The 18327-nt window shown below is 41.5% G+C and overlaps 1 protein-coding gene across 1 annotated transcript; it reads left to right on the top strand.

Moving 5' to 3' along the window:
* Positions 1-4854: 4854 nt before the first annotated feature.
* Fgb (fibrinogen beta chain) lies at positions 4855-12604 on the top strand. Its single transcript, XM_021196805.2, has 8 exons — positions 4855-5037; positions 7997-8188; positions 8652-8835; positions 9736-9963; positions 10492-10605; positions 10927-11052; positions 11308-11593; positions 12209-12604. Exons 1-8 carry the CDS (start codon positions 4957-4959, stop codon positions 12438-12440), a joined length of 1443 nt encoding a protein of 480 aa, XP_021052464.1. The 5' UTR covers positions 4855-4956; the 3' UTR covers positions 12441-12604.
* The last annotated feature ends 5723 nt before the right edge of the window (positions 12605-18327 follow it).

The following is an 18327-nucleotide window of genomic DNA, read 5'->3' as shown; positions in this document are numbered from 1 at the left end:
AAAAAATCTGTGGCTTGAGCTGGGCGTGGTGGCGCATGCCTTTAATCCAAGCACTCAGCAGAGGCAGGTGGATTTCTGAGTTCGAGGCCAGCCTGGTCTATAAAGTGAGTTCCAGGACAGCCAGGACTATACAGAGAAACCCTGTCTCAAAAAAAAAGAAAAAAAAATCTGTGGCTTATCTGATCGATGGTTTTCAAATGTTTTCTGTATTGATGTAGTTGCTATTTGTGATTTTAAGGCATTTTTACTGATTATGCATCTTCCTGAACTGTGATTAAGTTCACTGATCCTGTTCTCAGAATACTGCGAATACTTTGAAAAGGATGAAATGTAGCACAGATACAGCAATGCAAATCAGTGCTCTCGCTCAATTTATATTTTAATTCATTAAAAACATGAAGGTCGTGTTTTTAACCTGAAAATAATCATTTCTAGTCTTTTTAGTTTTGAACTTTAACGTCAGCGCCATCTTTGTAGCCCACAATTAGTCATTTCTAAACGTGAATGTGAGTTTAACCAAAGGATCTTATTTTCTGTAAAAGTGGCTAATGTTTGTACATGTTGCAAGGAAATAGTAATAGCCATAGAAAAGAACATTTTAAATCACAAAACACTAAGGAAATGTAAGAAAGACCTTAATGTTAATATAACTACTAGACAACTCTCATTAAACTTGTGAGATACCTAATCATCGTGAACACAGCTTATACAAGGCTCATAAAGGCATTCTACTGAGGTAAACCACACTAGGTTTTACCCTTCTTACAGCTCTTGAATTATGTCACCCATGTGAGAATTTCCTTCTTAGATTAATAGCTTGAGTGACCCTATTATCTAGTTATGAGACCCATAAATCACATATATCATAGGCAGATTTCCTGTTCATATAGGAACCTGGTTTTTCTGTTTGCTATGGCCTCCCTCCTCCTATATTCTTGTTTTTGGAGGGATCCAGGATCTTTGGCTGGTTAAGAGTACCAGTTCAGAGGTGTTGGCACATGCCTTTAATTCCAGTACTGGGGAGGCAGAGGCAGTCGGATCTCTGAGTTCCAGGATAGCCAGGGCCAGAACTACACAGAGAATAAAAACAAAACAAAGAGAATAAGATGTACATGTCTTTAAAAATGAGTAAACACCTGCTCTGGCTAACCTTGCAAGCTGCCTTCTCTGGACAGTAGAGGTCACTATGGCTCTTCACTATGGCTCTATATACAGAGGAGTTTTTTTTTTTTTTCTTTAAGTAACATGACAAATTATTTATGAATATAAATATGAATGCTGCATTTGTATGTGTGAAAACAATCGTGCAGATTTTAAGGAAAACCTTTTTTCATTAACCAAGCTGGTTTTTTTTCTTCATTCAGTAATACAAATCTTTTCGATCACCTTCATTTAGTGTACCCTTGCCTGTTGAACAATGATAGGTGAGGTAGAGTGGGGCCCAGTATAACTGGGACAAGCAGAGGGCCTGACAGATTTAACTGAAGAGTCAAAAGTCTAAGCAGAGAAGTGTTATTGCTGCTGAACTGCAGTAGCTGAGTCTTCTCTCTGCAACGCTGCTGTGAATGAGAAGCCAAGTCAGTGGACCTGATTCTCTGCTTACTTCCTTTACAGAGTCTAATCTGCTTAAGAGACTCTGAGAGGGCTAGCATGAGGTAGGGCTAGCATACCCACTCTTGGTCACCGGTAGCATCCAGCATACTGACGGGACCACTGTGGAACCACTCCTGAACTCCAAAGACACCCCTAAACCTTGTGCTGGTTGGTTTCAACAGAAGTAGAGAGGCAGCCTTCTCTTGCCGTTGCTCCTATGATCTGTATCTGGTCAGATAAGAGAGCACCCTCTCGTCCCTGCCCCCTAGGCTACACACAAAGATCAACAGAGGGATCAGCAAAGGAAAAGCTGTCAGCAGAGACAGTGACCTCCTACTCTTTATGCCCGCCACAGGCCTTCTCCTACGGCCACACTGTTCTGATGTTTGTGCCAGAAGTTCAGCTTGGCCTTCAACTCTTATTCTTCAGTTGTAGTTAAGAGAAGCACGCTAAAAAGATCAATGACTGTAACGTTTGCAATCGCATGCCTGTGTAAACAAGTGGAGTTGCTATCTGTTTATCCATGCGTACACTCATAAACTCACTCGACGGATAGATCTGAAATACGCCAGGTGCAATGTGTGCGATGCAAGCGCTCACTGCTACTCAGCCCTTAGTTGCAAGTTCAGAAACCCTTTTCATTTTAATGGCCATTTCCCTCTGATGGTCACTGTGCAAAAGCCTCCTCTCGCTCTGTACATTTCCTGTCTTTCCCCATAAACTCATGGCCCTCATCTCCTTTGTTCCCCGAACTATCCCACCTGGCACAAATGCGGAGCTCAAAATGGCTGCCTAGTTCAAGTTTCATAGTCTGGGCCTCACAAGAAGTGAAAATAAAAGTCACAAGAAGTGCCTTGATAATTGGGGGAGGGGGGAGGGGGGGTTACAAGCCTTTGTCTTTGGTGCCAGGAAGTAGCTGGGCAGGATGGGTCATCTGTTTTCTCTGTCACTGATTGATTGCCCTTGACTTACAAAACAAGATCAACTAATGTTGAGGAACACTGCATTATTGGCTTAGCAAATAACACTCCCTTTGCTCTCCACCAATGACAGCCAGCGGAGTGCAAAGGCACTTAAGTATTTCAGTATATTTCTTCTCCTTGAATGGAATCATCTGCTTGGGGCCCTTAGACAACTCAGAGTGCTGTTTAACTGGCTATAACTCTAGCGAATATATATATGTTACAAGATATTACCTACATCTGTCACATGGGTACAAACATCCACGCATATCCTATAAACCAGACCGAAAACTATGAATGAAAGAAATGAATAGGCAAGACTGAGTGTGCCTACCAGAGACGCTGTAATAACCGTAGATGAGCTAGTCCCAAACAGCAGCAACAGCAGGTACAAAGTACAGGTAAAATTCTATAGCTTGCCCATACACTCCATTGGGCACCATAGTTTAGAGGACACAAAACACGGCCTGTTGAGTTAGATTTGGTCAAGTCTGGTACCAGCATTTGCCACCTCTGTGCCTGTAGATAGTTAACCTCTGATCCTCAACTTTATAATCTGTACAAAGTAGTTGTTTTAAGGATTAAATAGGCTACGTGAACATTGGCTAGGCATGTATCCGTGAGGGTCAGTTCACATGTTTAATCAGTGATTAATGATTTGAATGCCTTGTTCCTCAGGGTATTCCCATCCCCTCCCACACTGCCTGTCCCTTTGGAGGCCAACAGGCACTGTGTGGGGAATGACAGTTAAAGCTCAGAATGCCAGTCTAAGCAGCTTGAAGAGGCGGCCGAAGGAACTTGCACGTTGAACAAAGATCTGCCTTATGTATGCAGCGACACTAAAAACTCACAGACTTACACAATGGCTAGCACGCTCACTAGGAGATGACCTGCCAGAGACTGGAAATATAGTAAAACCATACATCTCAAAAAATTATTGAACTTCAGCATAGTTCTTTTAACATCAGCGACAATTTAAATGTCACAGTGATGAAATCCTGCCCAGATCATTAGGATGAGTTGGTTTTTAAAAACCAATTCTATTTTGAAGGTATATCCTCATATCTTACTTACTTTCACTGTCAGATTATATATTTCTCTAAGGAAAAATAAAGAAACTCTATGTATGCTTGCTGATCCTGACAAATGAAGCACAGGTTTGGAAAGAACTCATCGTTTTCCTGTGTGTAAAGTCAGACTTTGTCCAGACAGCCTAGGTTAAAAGGCTTTGAAGTACTGTAAGACACTCAGTGTGTCTGTTTTACAACACTGTTGAAAATGCTCTCAGGATCCAACCTCAGTTTACAAGAATGTTTGCTTTCCATACAAAGCCCAGAAATATTTTTGAGCAAACGCGCTTGCTGGAAGGCGAGTTGTTGACTTTGGATCTCCTCTCGGTCCGTGTAGGCGGAGGAGGGCTTGATTCTTACAACTGCAGAGAAATGAGCAGCTGAGACAGAAGCAGTGACTTATGAGAAGTGACGAAAGAAAACAGGCCATGTTTACTGTACGCCATACTAATTGAAAGAGACATATGGAGACTTCACATACATTAAAATGTATCATCTCACGTAAATATAACACAAAATAAACCATATAAAATAATAACAAGATGAAGTGTTATCTGTGTATTCCACTATTATAATGATAATCTTGATTTGGGGATCTATAATTTATTGCTATCATAATAGTGTTTAAAATTCATTTAAAAATTTAACCGCTGAATAAAGGACAGAGTACAAAAGCCAGTCAGGGCTGAGACTGAGAACCCTGGGCTTTTTGTTTTTTCTTTCTAGGACGTTTGTCTATCACAGCAGAGAAAGATGGCTCTTTTATAATCCCGATTAACATCTACAAGAAAGGATAAACCATGATGATACACTAACTCTTCACTTCCACAGCCTCTTTCAAAAGTGCACCTGTAGCTGCCACAAAGCCTGGGCCTGCATGGATCTCTTTACTGAGGGTATAGTTCCACAGAGCCCCTTCTGAGTAGGATAAACAGCTGTGGTTGAATTAAACCTTTCCCTTACACTTCCTTTGTGAACTCCTGTAGCATTTACAACGATACGAGACCTCCGAGATAGGGCTCTTTACAGAATGTCCCTGTTTCCCATCATTTGCTCTGACTCAATGATTCGAGGAACCCCCTGTGTCCACATTAGGCCAGCAGTGAGGAAGAGCTGTCTGATAGGTAAATAAGGCTTGCTGGGAAGATGTTGCTCAAATGATAAAGCAGCTCAGCCAACAAGTGAACCAAAATGTCAAATATTAACTAAAGGGAGGTAACCACTCCGGAAGCCATGCCTGGGAGAGGACCCACTATATATAGGATCCACAGTCTCCCAGCTAAGTCTGCAGGCAAAGGGCAACTGCTTGGAATTTCAGAAACTCTGAAACCATGAAGCATCTATGGATGCTGCTGCTGTTGTGTGTTTTCTCAGTTCATACTCAAGCTGCCAATGATGACTACGATGAACCGGTGATTTTTTTTTTTTTACAGATATCATAGTGCTACTAATATTATTAATGTAAAATCGTTCTCTCTCTCTCTCTCTCTCTATATATATATATATATATATATATATATATATATATACAGTTCCATAGATCTGTATGTATGAAAGCAAAGTCATATGTTATTTTCTAGTTGATTCACCTTCATTTCTCCAGGGTGAAGATGGCTTAGCTAATGTGAGATGTGTTTTTTTCTGTCTTGTTATTCTAAGTCTATCCACTTTCACCTAGTTCTTGCAGTACATTATTACAATTATAATGATAATTTTTTTAATCTATAGGTTCTATAATGGCAATAGATTAGAATTTTGAAAGACAAAATCTGAGGTAGATTGTTTGCTCTTTGCTGAGTAAGATAATATATAACTCGTGAGATTATTTAATATGGGTAATGATTATAATATTAAAATCAGAAAATGAGATTTGGGTGTTTTCAGATTAAAAAATTATAACAGAGGCAGTGTGTGTTATTGTTGATATATAGCATAACTTTCTCACATGAAGAAGTGGTTTTCTTCACATCATTTATCTTTTTTTTTTTGAGACAGTGTTTCACTTTGTAGCTCCAATTGGCCTCAAATTTGTGCCAATCCTCCTGCCTCAACTTGTTTGTTTGTTTGTTTGTTTGTTTGTTTGTTTGTTTGTTTGAGACAGGGTCTCACTGTGTAGCTATGACTGTCCTGAAACTGTCTATGTAAGACTAGACTGGCCTCCGACTCACAGTGATCTGCCTGCTTCTAATCCCCTAGTGTTAGGATTAAAGACATGGGTTACCTGGCTTGTCTCAGCCTTGTCGTTGCTTGTATTACAGACCTGAGCTGCCATACTCAGTCCGAGTGTTATTTTTACCAACTTATTATCAGCATTATTTTGATGTCATAAAAAATTAGAAGTACATTTAAGAAAAATAGTTCAAATTCTATTACTGAATGTATCTGGATGAAACTGTAGTGTATTATGTACAGTAGAAATCAGAATGCACATCAGTATTGCAATGAGCTGATTTACTGTGGACCATTTAGACTGAAGGCCATGTAAGCATTCAGATTATCTGACCATACAAATAAGAAGAAAAGTATTTGAGTTTGGTAAGAAAGGTGTAAAGGATATGTTTAGGTACACTTTCATAAGTTACTTCAAAAGTGCTTTCAAGTTCTTACTAATTAATCCTTTAGCTTAAGCTACCACGTGGGTTTCTTGGCTTTAATAATTTCTGTAAGAGCTCTCTCCTGTTTGTCCCCATTGGTTCTTTCAGTATTTGTCATTCATTTTCTTTAGTGATGCCAGACAACCTTGACAGCATTCTAAAGTAAACAAGCCAATAGTTTTCTTTTTCATAATTGTATTTGCAGTGAACAAAATTACATTTCATTAAGTTTGATTTAGAGCAGACAAGCTCTGATGAAGACCATGGCTTTAATATGAAATATGTGTATCTTCATGAATGTTCACCCATTAAAAATATAGGAGTATATACACCTTTACCTACCTACACACACACACACACACACACACACACACACACACACACGCACACACACACGAATGGGAGGGGAGCAATTAATTAGTAATTAAGAAAGAGATTGCAGCCAGATTATCAGGGTTTCAATCTCCTCATCTCCCCCCACCCCGAGAATATAAAATAATGTAATGACTTAATGAACAAATGAGAGTAGAATGTAGCTCGTGCAGTGACTTAGATGCACACAACTGCACAAGAGCTTGGCTGCTGTTCCAGGTTTTGTTGTGTCTTCATCTGCAAATACAACCCTCAGAGCAAAACTACTGAAATACTGATTAACATATTTAATTCATGTCAGCCTTCATATCGGATCACACCTCTTCCACTTGGCCCACTCTTTAAGGAGTTTTAAATTAGCAAATGATCTTTAATGCAGTCTGTAAACTCTGAAAATTACTTTAAGTGTGGGAATAGCATTATGTCTGATAAAGATTGAAGGGGGTTTCAAGAGAATAGCTTAACAAATGATTTTGTTGAAAACTGAAACAGCGGAGAAGTATCTTGAACTATGTCCACAATGAAAATAGTAATAAGAACTTGAACCAAGTTCAGTTATTTTTATTTATTTATTTATTTATTTATTTATTTATTTATTTATTTATTATATGTAAGTACACTGTAGCTGTCTTCAGACACTCCAGAAGAGAGAGTCAGATCTCACTATGGATGGCTGGGATTTGAACCCAGGACCTTCAGAAGAGCAGTCAGTGTTCTTATATGCTGACTCATCTCTCCAGCCCCCAAGTTCAGTTCTGAAGTTATCACAGGTTAAAAACAAAATCTTTACAATAATCTCATAAGGCAGCCATGGTTGTTCTTATTTTCTGAATGAGAAAACTGAGTCATGGTTAAAGTAACTACACCAAAGCACATGACAAGACTGGAGCCCAAGCAGTACCTTACCCCACACCATCTCAATTCTCTGCAACCTGTTAGGGTCAGATATTGTCCTATTACTAATAGTTTTTCTTTAAGTAGACAATCTTGTCCCAAATATGATTATATAAGAATCAGCCTGACCATCAATTTATAGAAGTTAAAACTTGAGGACATGATTACCAACTGGAGGAATTTACTTATCCAGGTGGGATGAGAATATTCATTCTTTCTGATCGTCTAGATTCCTGACAGTTCTGTGTACACCAAAGCTTAAACTTCGCAATCTAGAGTCTGTTTGTCTTAGCCCCGTGCCAACCCCTTCCTTATAAAACTTCCCTAGCTTTATGCAGTAGCTTTGTGTGTCTTCCATCTGCTTGAGGAGACACAAATGACCTGAAAGAACCAGTGGAGAGCCCTGTAGCGAACTGTCAGGCTTGCGTTATCTCAGCTACAAAGCATCAGTGTGGAATGGTTGCCTCTCACTGCTTCTCTAACCTTGCACTGCGATCTTGCCTGATTCCAGACGGATAGCGTGGATGCCCGTGGTCATCGACCTGTTGACAGGAGAAAGGAAGAGCCTCCTAGCCTAAGACCTGCCCCTCCTCCTATCAGCGGAGGAGGCTATCGAGCCCGTCCAGCCAAGGCTACTGCCAACCAGAAGAAAGAACGGATACCCCCCAATGCAGGAGGCTGTCTTCACGCTGACACAGACATGGTAGGGCATTCGTGGTTTTTGTAGGGTGGGTCTCCAGTGCAAAAAAAAAAAAAAAAAAAAAAAGCTTAATATTTCATGGACCAACATCTCTATCTTGCTAGTTTGCATATTTAAGAATTAAAATTCAACATGTGAACCCCATAGAGTCCCATTTTTGTACTTCCCCTTCCTGTGTTGGGCTTTTGGGTCTGAACTAGGGTATTTGGGCACCGCCTTTACTTTTCTATTTTGCCTACTTCCTGCATTGGGTAGGTAAAATTTTCATAGCCTGATTCCATCCCTCTCCCCCCCTCCCCCGATAAAGACCATTTTTGTTCTTTATAAGCATTCACTGACAATTCTAAAGTTTTGATCTTCCATGGAGAAAGTTTTTTGGTTGACTCACGAGATCACCAAAGTCTCCCTCGTATACATTTTTAACAAATATCTACCACTCTAAGGCCTGCTATTTTCTTGTTGACAGGGAGTGCTGTGTCCTACGGGATGTACATTGCAACAAACTTTGATAAACCAGGAAAGGCCAATCAAGAGCAGTGTTGCTGAGTTAAATAACAACATACAGTCTGTTTCCCAGACCTCCTCAGTCACCTTTCAGTACCTGACTCTGCTAAAGGACATGTGGAAAAAGAAGCAAGCACAAGTTAAAGGTAGGCGTTCTGAGGGTGGGGGTGGGGGGTTCTACCTGACTCATTTATAAAACCGAAACTGTCAACTGTGTATACACAGTCTCGTGCAGTCAAACCACCCAAGGTTAACCAGCACTTGCTCCAATTTCTGTCTGCCCCTGCTTCTCCTGGGTCCTCCCTCGGGCACACTCATGTGCAGTTTGCCAGACAAGCACTCCTCAAGTGTTAGCCTTGGTGCCACTTCCACTACAATGACTTTCCTTGAGAAATGTCACTGTGGGTTCTTACTTTCAGTCTATTAAACCTTTGTCTTGTGACTCAGAAGATAATATACATGGGATAAAAACTTAGTATTTGTGGTATTGAATAGGAGAACGATCAGTGTGACGTTAATCTGCAAGCGGTGACAGCTGGCAGGCAAATCTTGAGGGCTATGGGCCTGGTGGGTGGGAATCAGTTGGGAGTGTCACATGGCACAGGCTTTTCAGAGAGCAGCTCACCCAAGGGTAGACATTTAGGAATTAAATGAATTCAGAAGTGTTCTTGCAAATCCAAAGGCTTGGCAGTACTCGTGGGGTGGGCTCACCGCCTCTTCTCTGCAGTGCTATGTGTTGAGATAAAGCCTTCAGTACTGCTCTCAAAGTAAGACATGACTTGTGTTTCTTACCCTATACAATCTTTAGCTTGTACCTAGGGCAAATCACTGGAGTAGTAAGTAGGTGGGCTGCATGCCAATTTATACATGCCATGAAACAAACAAACAAACAAAAATATACCTCTAAAGTTCAGCAGTCACGATTGCTTAATGACACCCCAAAGTATTTTAGTTTATTCTCAGATAATCAAAATCATGTTTATGTAGTTAGATATCCTTTTATAGGCAAATATCCTGACCACCCCTGTATCATTTTGGCTTTCCAGAGAATGAAAATGTCATAAATGAGTATTCCTCCATCCTGGAAGACCAGAGATTATATATTGATGAGACTGTGAACGATAATATCCCCCTTAATCTTCGTGTGCTCCGCTCAATCCTGGAGGACCTAAGAAGCAAAATACAAAAATTAGAGTCTGACATCTCAGCTCAAATGGAATATTGCCGCACTCCATGCACCGTCAACTGTAACATCCCAGTGGTGTCTGGGAAAGGTAACTAGTTTGTGAATACATTTCCACAGAGTTCCAGAAGATTTAACCGTCTTTAAACATAAGGACTAAAAACTGAGCAGAGTAGCTTTTCCCCAACAGAATGTAATAATATTCTAGTATATCATGGCTATATCCTGGGTGTGTCGTATTCTGCCTTGACTCCACCAGGTCCTGCTGAGCAGATTATAATATAATGAGGGTGGGCATTTCAGGGGTCTCTAATGTGTGTATGTGTGTGCTTGTGTGAACAGGTGGCAAGGCCATGGAAAGGAAAGATGGAGAAGTTTCTTCATCCTGTGTGCTCTATTTGTAGGAACAGGAGATAAAAGGAGCTCTGTAGTTCACGTGATAGAATTCCTCAAAACTTAGTCTGATTTTCAGTAAAAAGAAGGTCCAACTCCTAGAATATTATGCTCAGATGATTGTGATAAAATGGTTCGCTGTACCCAGTGGAACAATCAGTTATGTTCAAGAAGGAATAGCTGCAGGCTATGTCCCTGAACATAATGCGTCATCGTATTCTTGCAGAATGTGAGGAGATCATTAGGAAGGGAGGTGAGACATCCGAAATGTATCTTATCCAGCCTGACACCTCCATCAAGCCATATAGAGTATACTGCGACATGAAAACAGAAAACGGAGGTAAGCGGTGCTCAGGGGCTGACCTGTCATTCTGTAAGCATCCTGGGCGCTGGGGAAACAAGATTCAGCTCCAATTCAGATGGAAATGAACCACTTGCTTTGAAAGAACCTCGATGCAAGCATGAAGGTGCCATGCAGCGCTTGAGATTTCCAAATACTTTAAGAGTCCTCCCTTCATGCTCATTTCCTTATCACATCCACTTGAAGAAGGGACCCTAAGAAGGCATGAGATAAAACGAATTGGCAACAAGTTCAGACTTTCCTTTCAGAGTAATGGTATTAGTGATTACCTTAGGCTATTTTTGTTTCTCTCAACTAAAGGATGGACAGTCATACAGAACCGTCAGGATGGCAGCGTCGACTTTGGCAGGAAATGGGACCCATACAAAAAAGGATTCGGAAATATTGCCACCAATGAAGACACAAAGAAGTACTGTGGCTTGCCAGGTAAAGACTGCAAGTGAAAAAAATCAAATCCTTCTACTTCAATGAGGTTTTTTTGTTTTTTTGTTTTTTTTTCCTCAGTCAAAAACATCAAGGACGGTGATTCTCTTTAGAATTTTAGGATGCTAGGAAGAATTTATCTACACACATGCACACACTGAATAAATGTAAAAGCATTTAAATGTGGCAGCTAAGGATCTGGGGGCAGCCGTGCCAGGGGCTTCACTTTTGCTGATGGTTTATATCCATTCTCTCTAGGCGAATACTGGCTTGGCAATGATAAGATTAGCCAGCTCACCAGGATGGGACCCACAGAACTTCTCATCGAAATGGAGGACTGGAAAGGAGACAAGGTGAAGGCACATTATGGAGGCTTCACGGTGCAGAACGAGGCCAGCAAGTATCAAGTCTCCGTGAACAAGTACAAAGGGACCGCAGGCAACGCCCTCATGGATGGGGCCTCTCAGCTGGTGGGGGAGAACAGAACCATGACCATCCACAACGGCATGTTCTTCAGCACATATGACAGGGACAACGACGGCTGGTAAGCACCGAGGTCCTACCTCCTATCTTGAATGTCCCCACGAATGCCATTGCCTGGCACTGTGAGTGTACCGAATGTTCTAAACAACTGCCCAGACTTGGACACTTCAAGTGTATCAGGCAGCCCCCATCCTGAACTCCTTACGTATCAATGGGAAGCAGCCCAGCTATAAGACAGACATGGTTAGTTTCATCTTTCAGATGAAGTTCAGAGATACGAGTTTACCCTAAGGCAGACAGCTAACCAAAGATAGACCTGTATCTAGAGAACGACTGAGTTTTGTGTCTCTATATACACATCTGTGTTTTCATTCACTAACACATCTACCGAAGCTATCATTTCATGTCTCAGCGTCTCTCATACTATAGTATCAGAAAAGTTATTGCAGAGTAAAAGAATTCAGTTCCTTCATAATTAGGCCAGATAGACCCAGCTGTTTCCCTTTCATGCTATGGAGCAGAGAAGAACTTGGCTGTATTTGGACTTTACATACAGGACTCCAGGGAAAGAGGTCCACACACAGTTGAGTACAGTACTTTCATGCAGGTACTCCCCAAAGGACTGAATTGATGGTGGTACTTGTATGGATCATAACTCAAACTCATCTCCTTTCAGGGTAACTACGGATCCAAGAAAACAGTGCTCCAAAGAAGATGGTGGTGGCTGGTGGTATAACAGATGCCACGCGGCCAATCCGAATGGCAGATACTACTGGGGTGGCCTTTACAGCTGGGACATGTCCAAGCACGGCACAGATGATGGTGTGGTGTGGATGAACTGGAAGGGATCGTGGTACTCAATGAGGAAGATGTCTATGAAGATCAGGCCCTTCTTCCCACAGCAATAGTCCCCCAAGCACAGACTTTCATTCCTCTATGTCTGACATTTTTTTTTTTTACATTATGTTATTGGAATTTTCTTTGATACATTATATCTGCTAAAGCTCAAAACAGTGGTTGAGTGTGTCTCTTTTGGAACGATATAGGATAAAGACATTGAAAACAGCACATAGATTTCCTTTGTATTCTTTTCATTTCAAATTTTTTTATTTTTATTACTTTTAATTTTGTGAGTGTGTGTGGGTACGTGCCCACAAGTGCAGTAGCCTGCAGAAACCAGAGGACTCAGATCTTCCCAGAGCTGGGGTGACAGTGGTGGTGAGCCTCCCAGTGCGGTTGCGGGGAACTGAAGTCAGGTTTCATCTCTTTAGACATCATTTATATTCTTCATTTACGTTTCCTGCAGAGAACTAACAAAAAGAATGGTAATAAGTAGTCCGTGGATTCCATCTGAATGTGGAGCATTTCGGGCTAAGCACCCCCTCCCCATCCTGTTATACAAAAGTGTTACACAGATGAAAGTTGATATTTATAAGACTGGTTTCAAAATCCTACTTACTGTGTTAGGTGTCTCACTAAAAGTCTTTCTAACAGACTTATTACATAAACCCGTCTCTGCCATCGTAAATTACTGTTCTCTTAGTTTGTGATCCATACTGTCAGGGTTTGAATTTGTGGGGCAGGAAGGTATTTACAATTTCAAATGTCTAGTGAGCTATTTGAAGTGTCAAATGTCCTGCTGTTCCATGGGAAAGCAACTGCTCTACATTCCAAGAAGCCCACAAGGCCAGAGTCCAAGCAAGCCAGTAGATGAAGCCCTTGTCTTGTGCTTCCTGGGGAAATGGTGAAGTAGGAGGCCAAGCTTGCCCATTGCCCTCAGATAGATTGTTCTTTTAGATAGTTACACAGGAGCTAATGCTAACATGGAAGTAGGTTTTTCTGTCCTTTATACCTCTCCCCATGGCACCTTCTGCAACCCTTACTTCTTCAGCGAGCCCCAGCTCAGTGTCCCTGCCCTGCTATTGTCCTGGCTACCTGTGTGCACTGCACTAAGTGTCCTGAGTCCCAACTTCTCAATAGTCACTTAAGTGAAGATTAATTTGCTTCTTGGAAATGCTTTCCCTTACAGCCTTGCCCCTTTATTTTTGCCTGGCCTTGTAGCCATGGATTCTGTCTATTGGACAGTCTATACCACACATGCTGATATCTTCTACATTGTCCAAAGGACAGACAACTCTGCCCAGCTCATCTGCCTGCTTAAAGTTATCTCCCTACAATCAATGATTGAATGCTTTGCCCTCAAATCCCATAGTTAGAGCCAAAAATGATCTTGAATGGCTCCCATGACTGTCTCCTGCTCCTTACATTACACACCTACATTTTTGTCACTGGGCTTCCCATCATTCCAGTACAAATTATTCCTTTAAATCTTATTTTTCAATGGAGTCATTGAATTATAATTTATATAAAAAGTATCAAGTTTGATTCTCAGTACTACAACACACACACACACACACATACACACACACACACACACACACACACACCAAAACAAACAAAATAATTGTCTCCATGTGTTTGTATTAGTCACACTAAACCCAAATCTCTACACTGCATATATGCTCACAGACATACATACACATGCCCCTTACCCACATGGCCTTGTTACATCCATCACCTCCTAAACTCTCTAGTGCCCCTTTGTTTATTTGTTTGTTTCATTGTCTTAAGGTACCAAACTTGCCACAAGATCATTTTTAAGTGCGCAAATCCTGCACTCCTGTCTACAGGGGAGCACTAGAATTCCCTCAGTACTATAACATCACACATGTCTGTACTGTAACATCACACATGTCGTCAGTACGATAACATCACACATGTCCGGACTGTAACATCACACACGTCAGTACTATAACATCACACACATGAACATTTCCCCTTCTCCCCTACTCCATCCCACACTTGCTATCATCTTGTTGTTAGTGAAAATATCAAATAAAGAGACCACTGTACAAAACATAGCTTCCTTAGAAAATGAAAAACAGAACTGATTTGGTGATACAACCATCCCATTCCTGAAAAACCATGCCCAAACACGTGAAGTTAAGGTCTTTAGGAGCCGTCTGTGTTCCTGTGTTCACCTCAGTGGCCAGGCCAAGCAGTGTGTTTCCCCTACACACACTGACAAAGTGCTGTCGATTTTCAACACCCCCAGCCTCCCATCCCCTTCAACTGTTCACTTCTAGAACTTTCTAAAAGCCTGAGGAAATTGCTCACATTTTGACAATGAATACTAGCCCGCCATCTGTTTTGCTTCCCTAAGAAGCAATTTTTTTTCAACTTTTATTCCAGCCTGAAAAGTTTGTAATTTCTAAATATTGAATGAATAAACCCAAAGAATTGCCAATGCCTTTGATATCTCCTTTTTTTTTTTTTTTTTTTTTTGCATGTTGTTTTTCGATATATACTTTATATAGGTTGTTTTTCTAATAAAGATACCACACACCCCACCCAGGGACATTCCAAAATGCCCAATACTTGTCGGTGGGATTTTGAAAGTACAAAAGTTCTGTGAGTTAAGGCAGGTAGAAAAGCATAGTCCTCCGACCTTTGCTCTGTCCCTTAGCAAACACAGAGTGGGGGATGAGTCCCCAGAGTCTAAAGTAGAGCCACAGCTATCTCACTAAAGCAGACACCTGGTCTGATGGTCAGCTCTTAGTGCTCAAATAGCCGGAGTAGGTGGATCCTGGGTCATCAATCTGTCATGTGCAAATCTATCCAGCAGGCAGTGTGGAGATTAAAGGCCCATGCCACCATGCCCACCTTAACCTACAGGCTTTTTAGAAACAGGAATTTCTCAGTGCTAACCTGAATCTATTATAAAGAGCCGCTGCTTTTCAATAAACACCCTCAAGAGTGTCTGCTCCCTAGCTAGATTTCAGAATTACTGGCGTCTGTATTTATGAAAGACTCTTCTCTGATCTAGTGCAGTTTTGATGCAGATGGTATGGTGGTGCTCACAGACATCCTTGATGCTGCTGTGTAAGGGGGAACTCAGGCCTAACACCTCTCTAAAGGTTAAAATCAGGTAACATTCTCTTCACCTGTCAGGCTCAGGTACGTCCCTCGCTCCAAAGTTTAGTCCCTTTGAAAAGTACCCATCAGTTATCTACAGATCTAAAACAGCCACACCCTTCTTCTCTTCTCAGGCAGATGCAATCCAAGGGTGGCATGTTGCTGGTTTTTTACCCAGTCGCTGTTTTGATGTCCATATTATATTTATTTCTTGCCTTAACATTTTATTTTGAAAGGCTCAGACATGAAACCAATTTCAGGAACAGTTTAATGAGTACCCCTGTGTCCTTCACCCATCCCCAGGGACTGTTTGCTATGTTTGCTGATTCTCCCCAAAGGAGACACAGAGCACAATTTTGCAACCACTTGTGTAGGTGTGCAACCTTGAGGTCGGTGACCTCTGTGGCTCAGTCAAAGGTGAGTTTAGCAAATGTTTTCCAGACTACTCTGTTGTAATCATAGTCACCCCCGTATTAGCCAGGGTTCTCTAGAGTCACAGAACTTACCAATAGTCTCTATATAGTAAAGGAATTTATTGATGACTTACAGTCTGCAGTCCAATTCCCAACAATGGTTTGGTAGTAGCTGTGAATGGAAATCCAAGGATCTAGCAGTTGCTTAGTCCCACAAGGCAATCAGGCAGAAGAGTGAGAGCTAGACTCCCTTCTTCCAATGTCCTTATATGGTCCCCAGCAGAAGGTGTAGCCCAGATTAAAGGTGTGTGCCACCACATCTTTAATCCCAGATGACCTTGGACTCGGAGATCTCCCTGTCTCAATCTTCTGGAATTCATAGCCACTATGTCTCAAGATCTCCATACCAAGATCTCTGCTCACTGGAAACCTGGCCATTCTTTTACATTTACGTGCCTTTACCGCATGGGAGAAAAAGACACAATGCCCAGCTTCCCTGTAAGAAAATGACTTCCCAGATGCAAATTCCTCATCCTACAGTACCCTCTGTGATTTCTAAGACCCTCTCTGCCCTTGCCTTCAATTAATTTCAGATATTTATATGTGAGATTTATAAAACATCCAGTTAAAAACAAGCCAAGCCATCAAGCTGGATGTGGTAGCCTATGCCTTTTGTCCCAGCAACTCTGGAGGCCGATAAAGGTGAGTCTGTGAGTTCCAGGCCAAGCTGGCCTATGTAGTGAGTTTCAGGACATCCAGAGGCACTTCAAGATTCTGTCTCAAAACAAACAAACAAACAAACAAACAAAATCCTCAAGTCATCAGTGAGGTAGCTGATGAATAAATAAATGAATAAATGAAGTATATCTCAGAAATTGTTTTTGTGTAAAGTCTGTCACCTACAAAGAGCTTGTATTATTACTATGTCTACCAAAAGTTAACAATAATAATCCCAAGCAGTTTCTTTTTTTTTATGTTTTTTATTAGATATTTTCTTTATTTACATTTCAAATGCTATCCTGAAAGTTCCCTATACCCTCCTCCTGCCCCTGTTCCCCTACCCACCCACTCCCACTTCTTGGCCTTGGCATTCCCCTGTGCTGGGTCATATAAAGGTTGCAAGACCAAGGGGCCTCTCTTCCCCATGATGGCCGATTAGGCCATCTTCTGCTACATATGCAGCTAGAGACATGAGCTCTGGGGGTACTGGTTAGTTCATATTGTTGTTCCACCTACAGGGTTGCAGCCCCCTTCAGCTCCCCAAGCAGTTTCTTTTTTTTTTCTTTTTTTTTTAAAGATTTATTTATTTATTATATGTAAGTACACTGTAGCTGTCTTCAGACACTCTAGAAGAGGGCATCAGATCTTGTTACGGGTGGTTGTGAGCCACCATGTGGTTGCTGGGATTTGAACTCTGGACCTTCGGAAGAGCAGTTGGGTGCTCTTACCCACTGAGCCATCTCACCAGCCCCCCCCCCCAAAGCAGTTTCTAAATGCCCTAGTTTCTTCTTTCTGTTTGTTGTGCTGATGAAAAGCAACTTATTGGGTCCCCACAGTTTCTGGTTATAGCCCATCACAATAGGGGAGTCAATTTTTAACAGTCACATCACAAGCACAATCAAGAGCAGAGAAAGGCGCATGCTTCTAGTTCTTAGCTCTCTCCCTTCTCTCTTAGACAGTCCAGGACCCAAATCCAGGGAATGGTGTTGCCCACTGTGGGCTCTGTCTTCTCACATCAATTAATGTAATAAAGATAACCCCCTATAGACATGCCTATAGGCGAACCTGATCTAGATATTGGAGGATGCTCAGGGAATGAGGGTTATCTGACTTCAGTAGGACTGTGGCTTTTCTTTTTTCTTTTATCACTTGTTACTTCAAACAGACTTGTAGAGAGTGGTATGTTTATCTTGATCTATATATTTTAAGCAACTTAGAACAAATGAGGCCATCCAAACTTAATTTTGTATTTTGTTTTGTATTGCTTTGTGTATGCATACATGTGCATGCGCATGTGCGTGTGCGTGTGTGTGTGTGTGTGTGTGTGTGTGTGTGTGTGTGTGTGTATGTGTGATTGGCTGGCAGGGTGGGTGATTATCTGACTACTTCCTGCTTTGGGGATAAGGAGAAAAAAGTAGATTTATTTTCAAGTTGACAGGTAGTTTCCAAGCAAATGGAGTTCAGTTAATGTGAAATTCAGCTACAAAAGACTGACCTTTTCCTTTATGGAAATGGTGCATTGAATTTTTTTAATGCTATAAGTGTGCATTGAGATCTCACTTTATGTGTCAGACCATTTCCAGCTTCCCTACAGACACACTGTGGAGTGTGTCTCCCTGCCTTCCCACATGGAGCCTGAGCATACCACACGGCCTCCTGGATGCCCGGCAGCACCCCAGCCTAGAGA

This window comes from Mus pahari, chromosome 4 (genome assembly GCF_900095145.1).
Source record: "Mus pahari chromosome 4, PAHARI_EIJ_v1.1, whole genome shotgun sequence".
In the NCBI taxonomy this organism is placed as follows: domain Eukaryota; kingdom Metazoa; phylum Chordata; class Mammalia; order Rodentia; family Muridae; genus Mus; species Mus pahari.
Note: the sequence above shows the minus strand (reverse complement) of the source record. Positions and strands in the feature narration are given on the sequence as shown.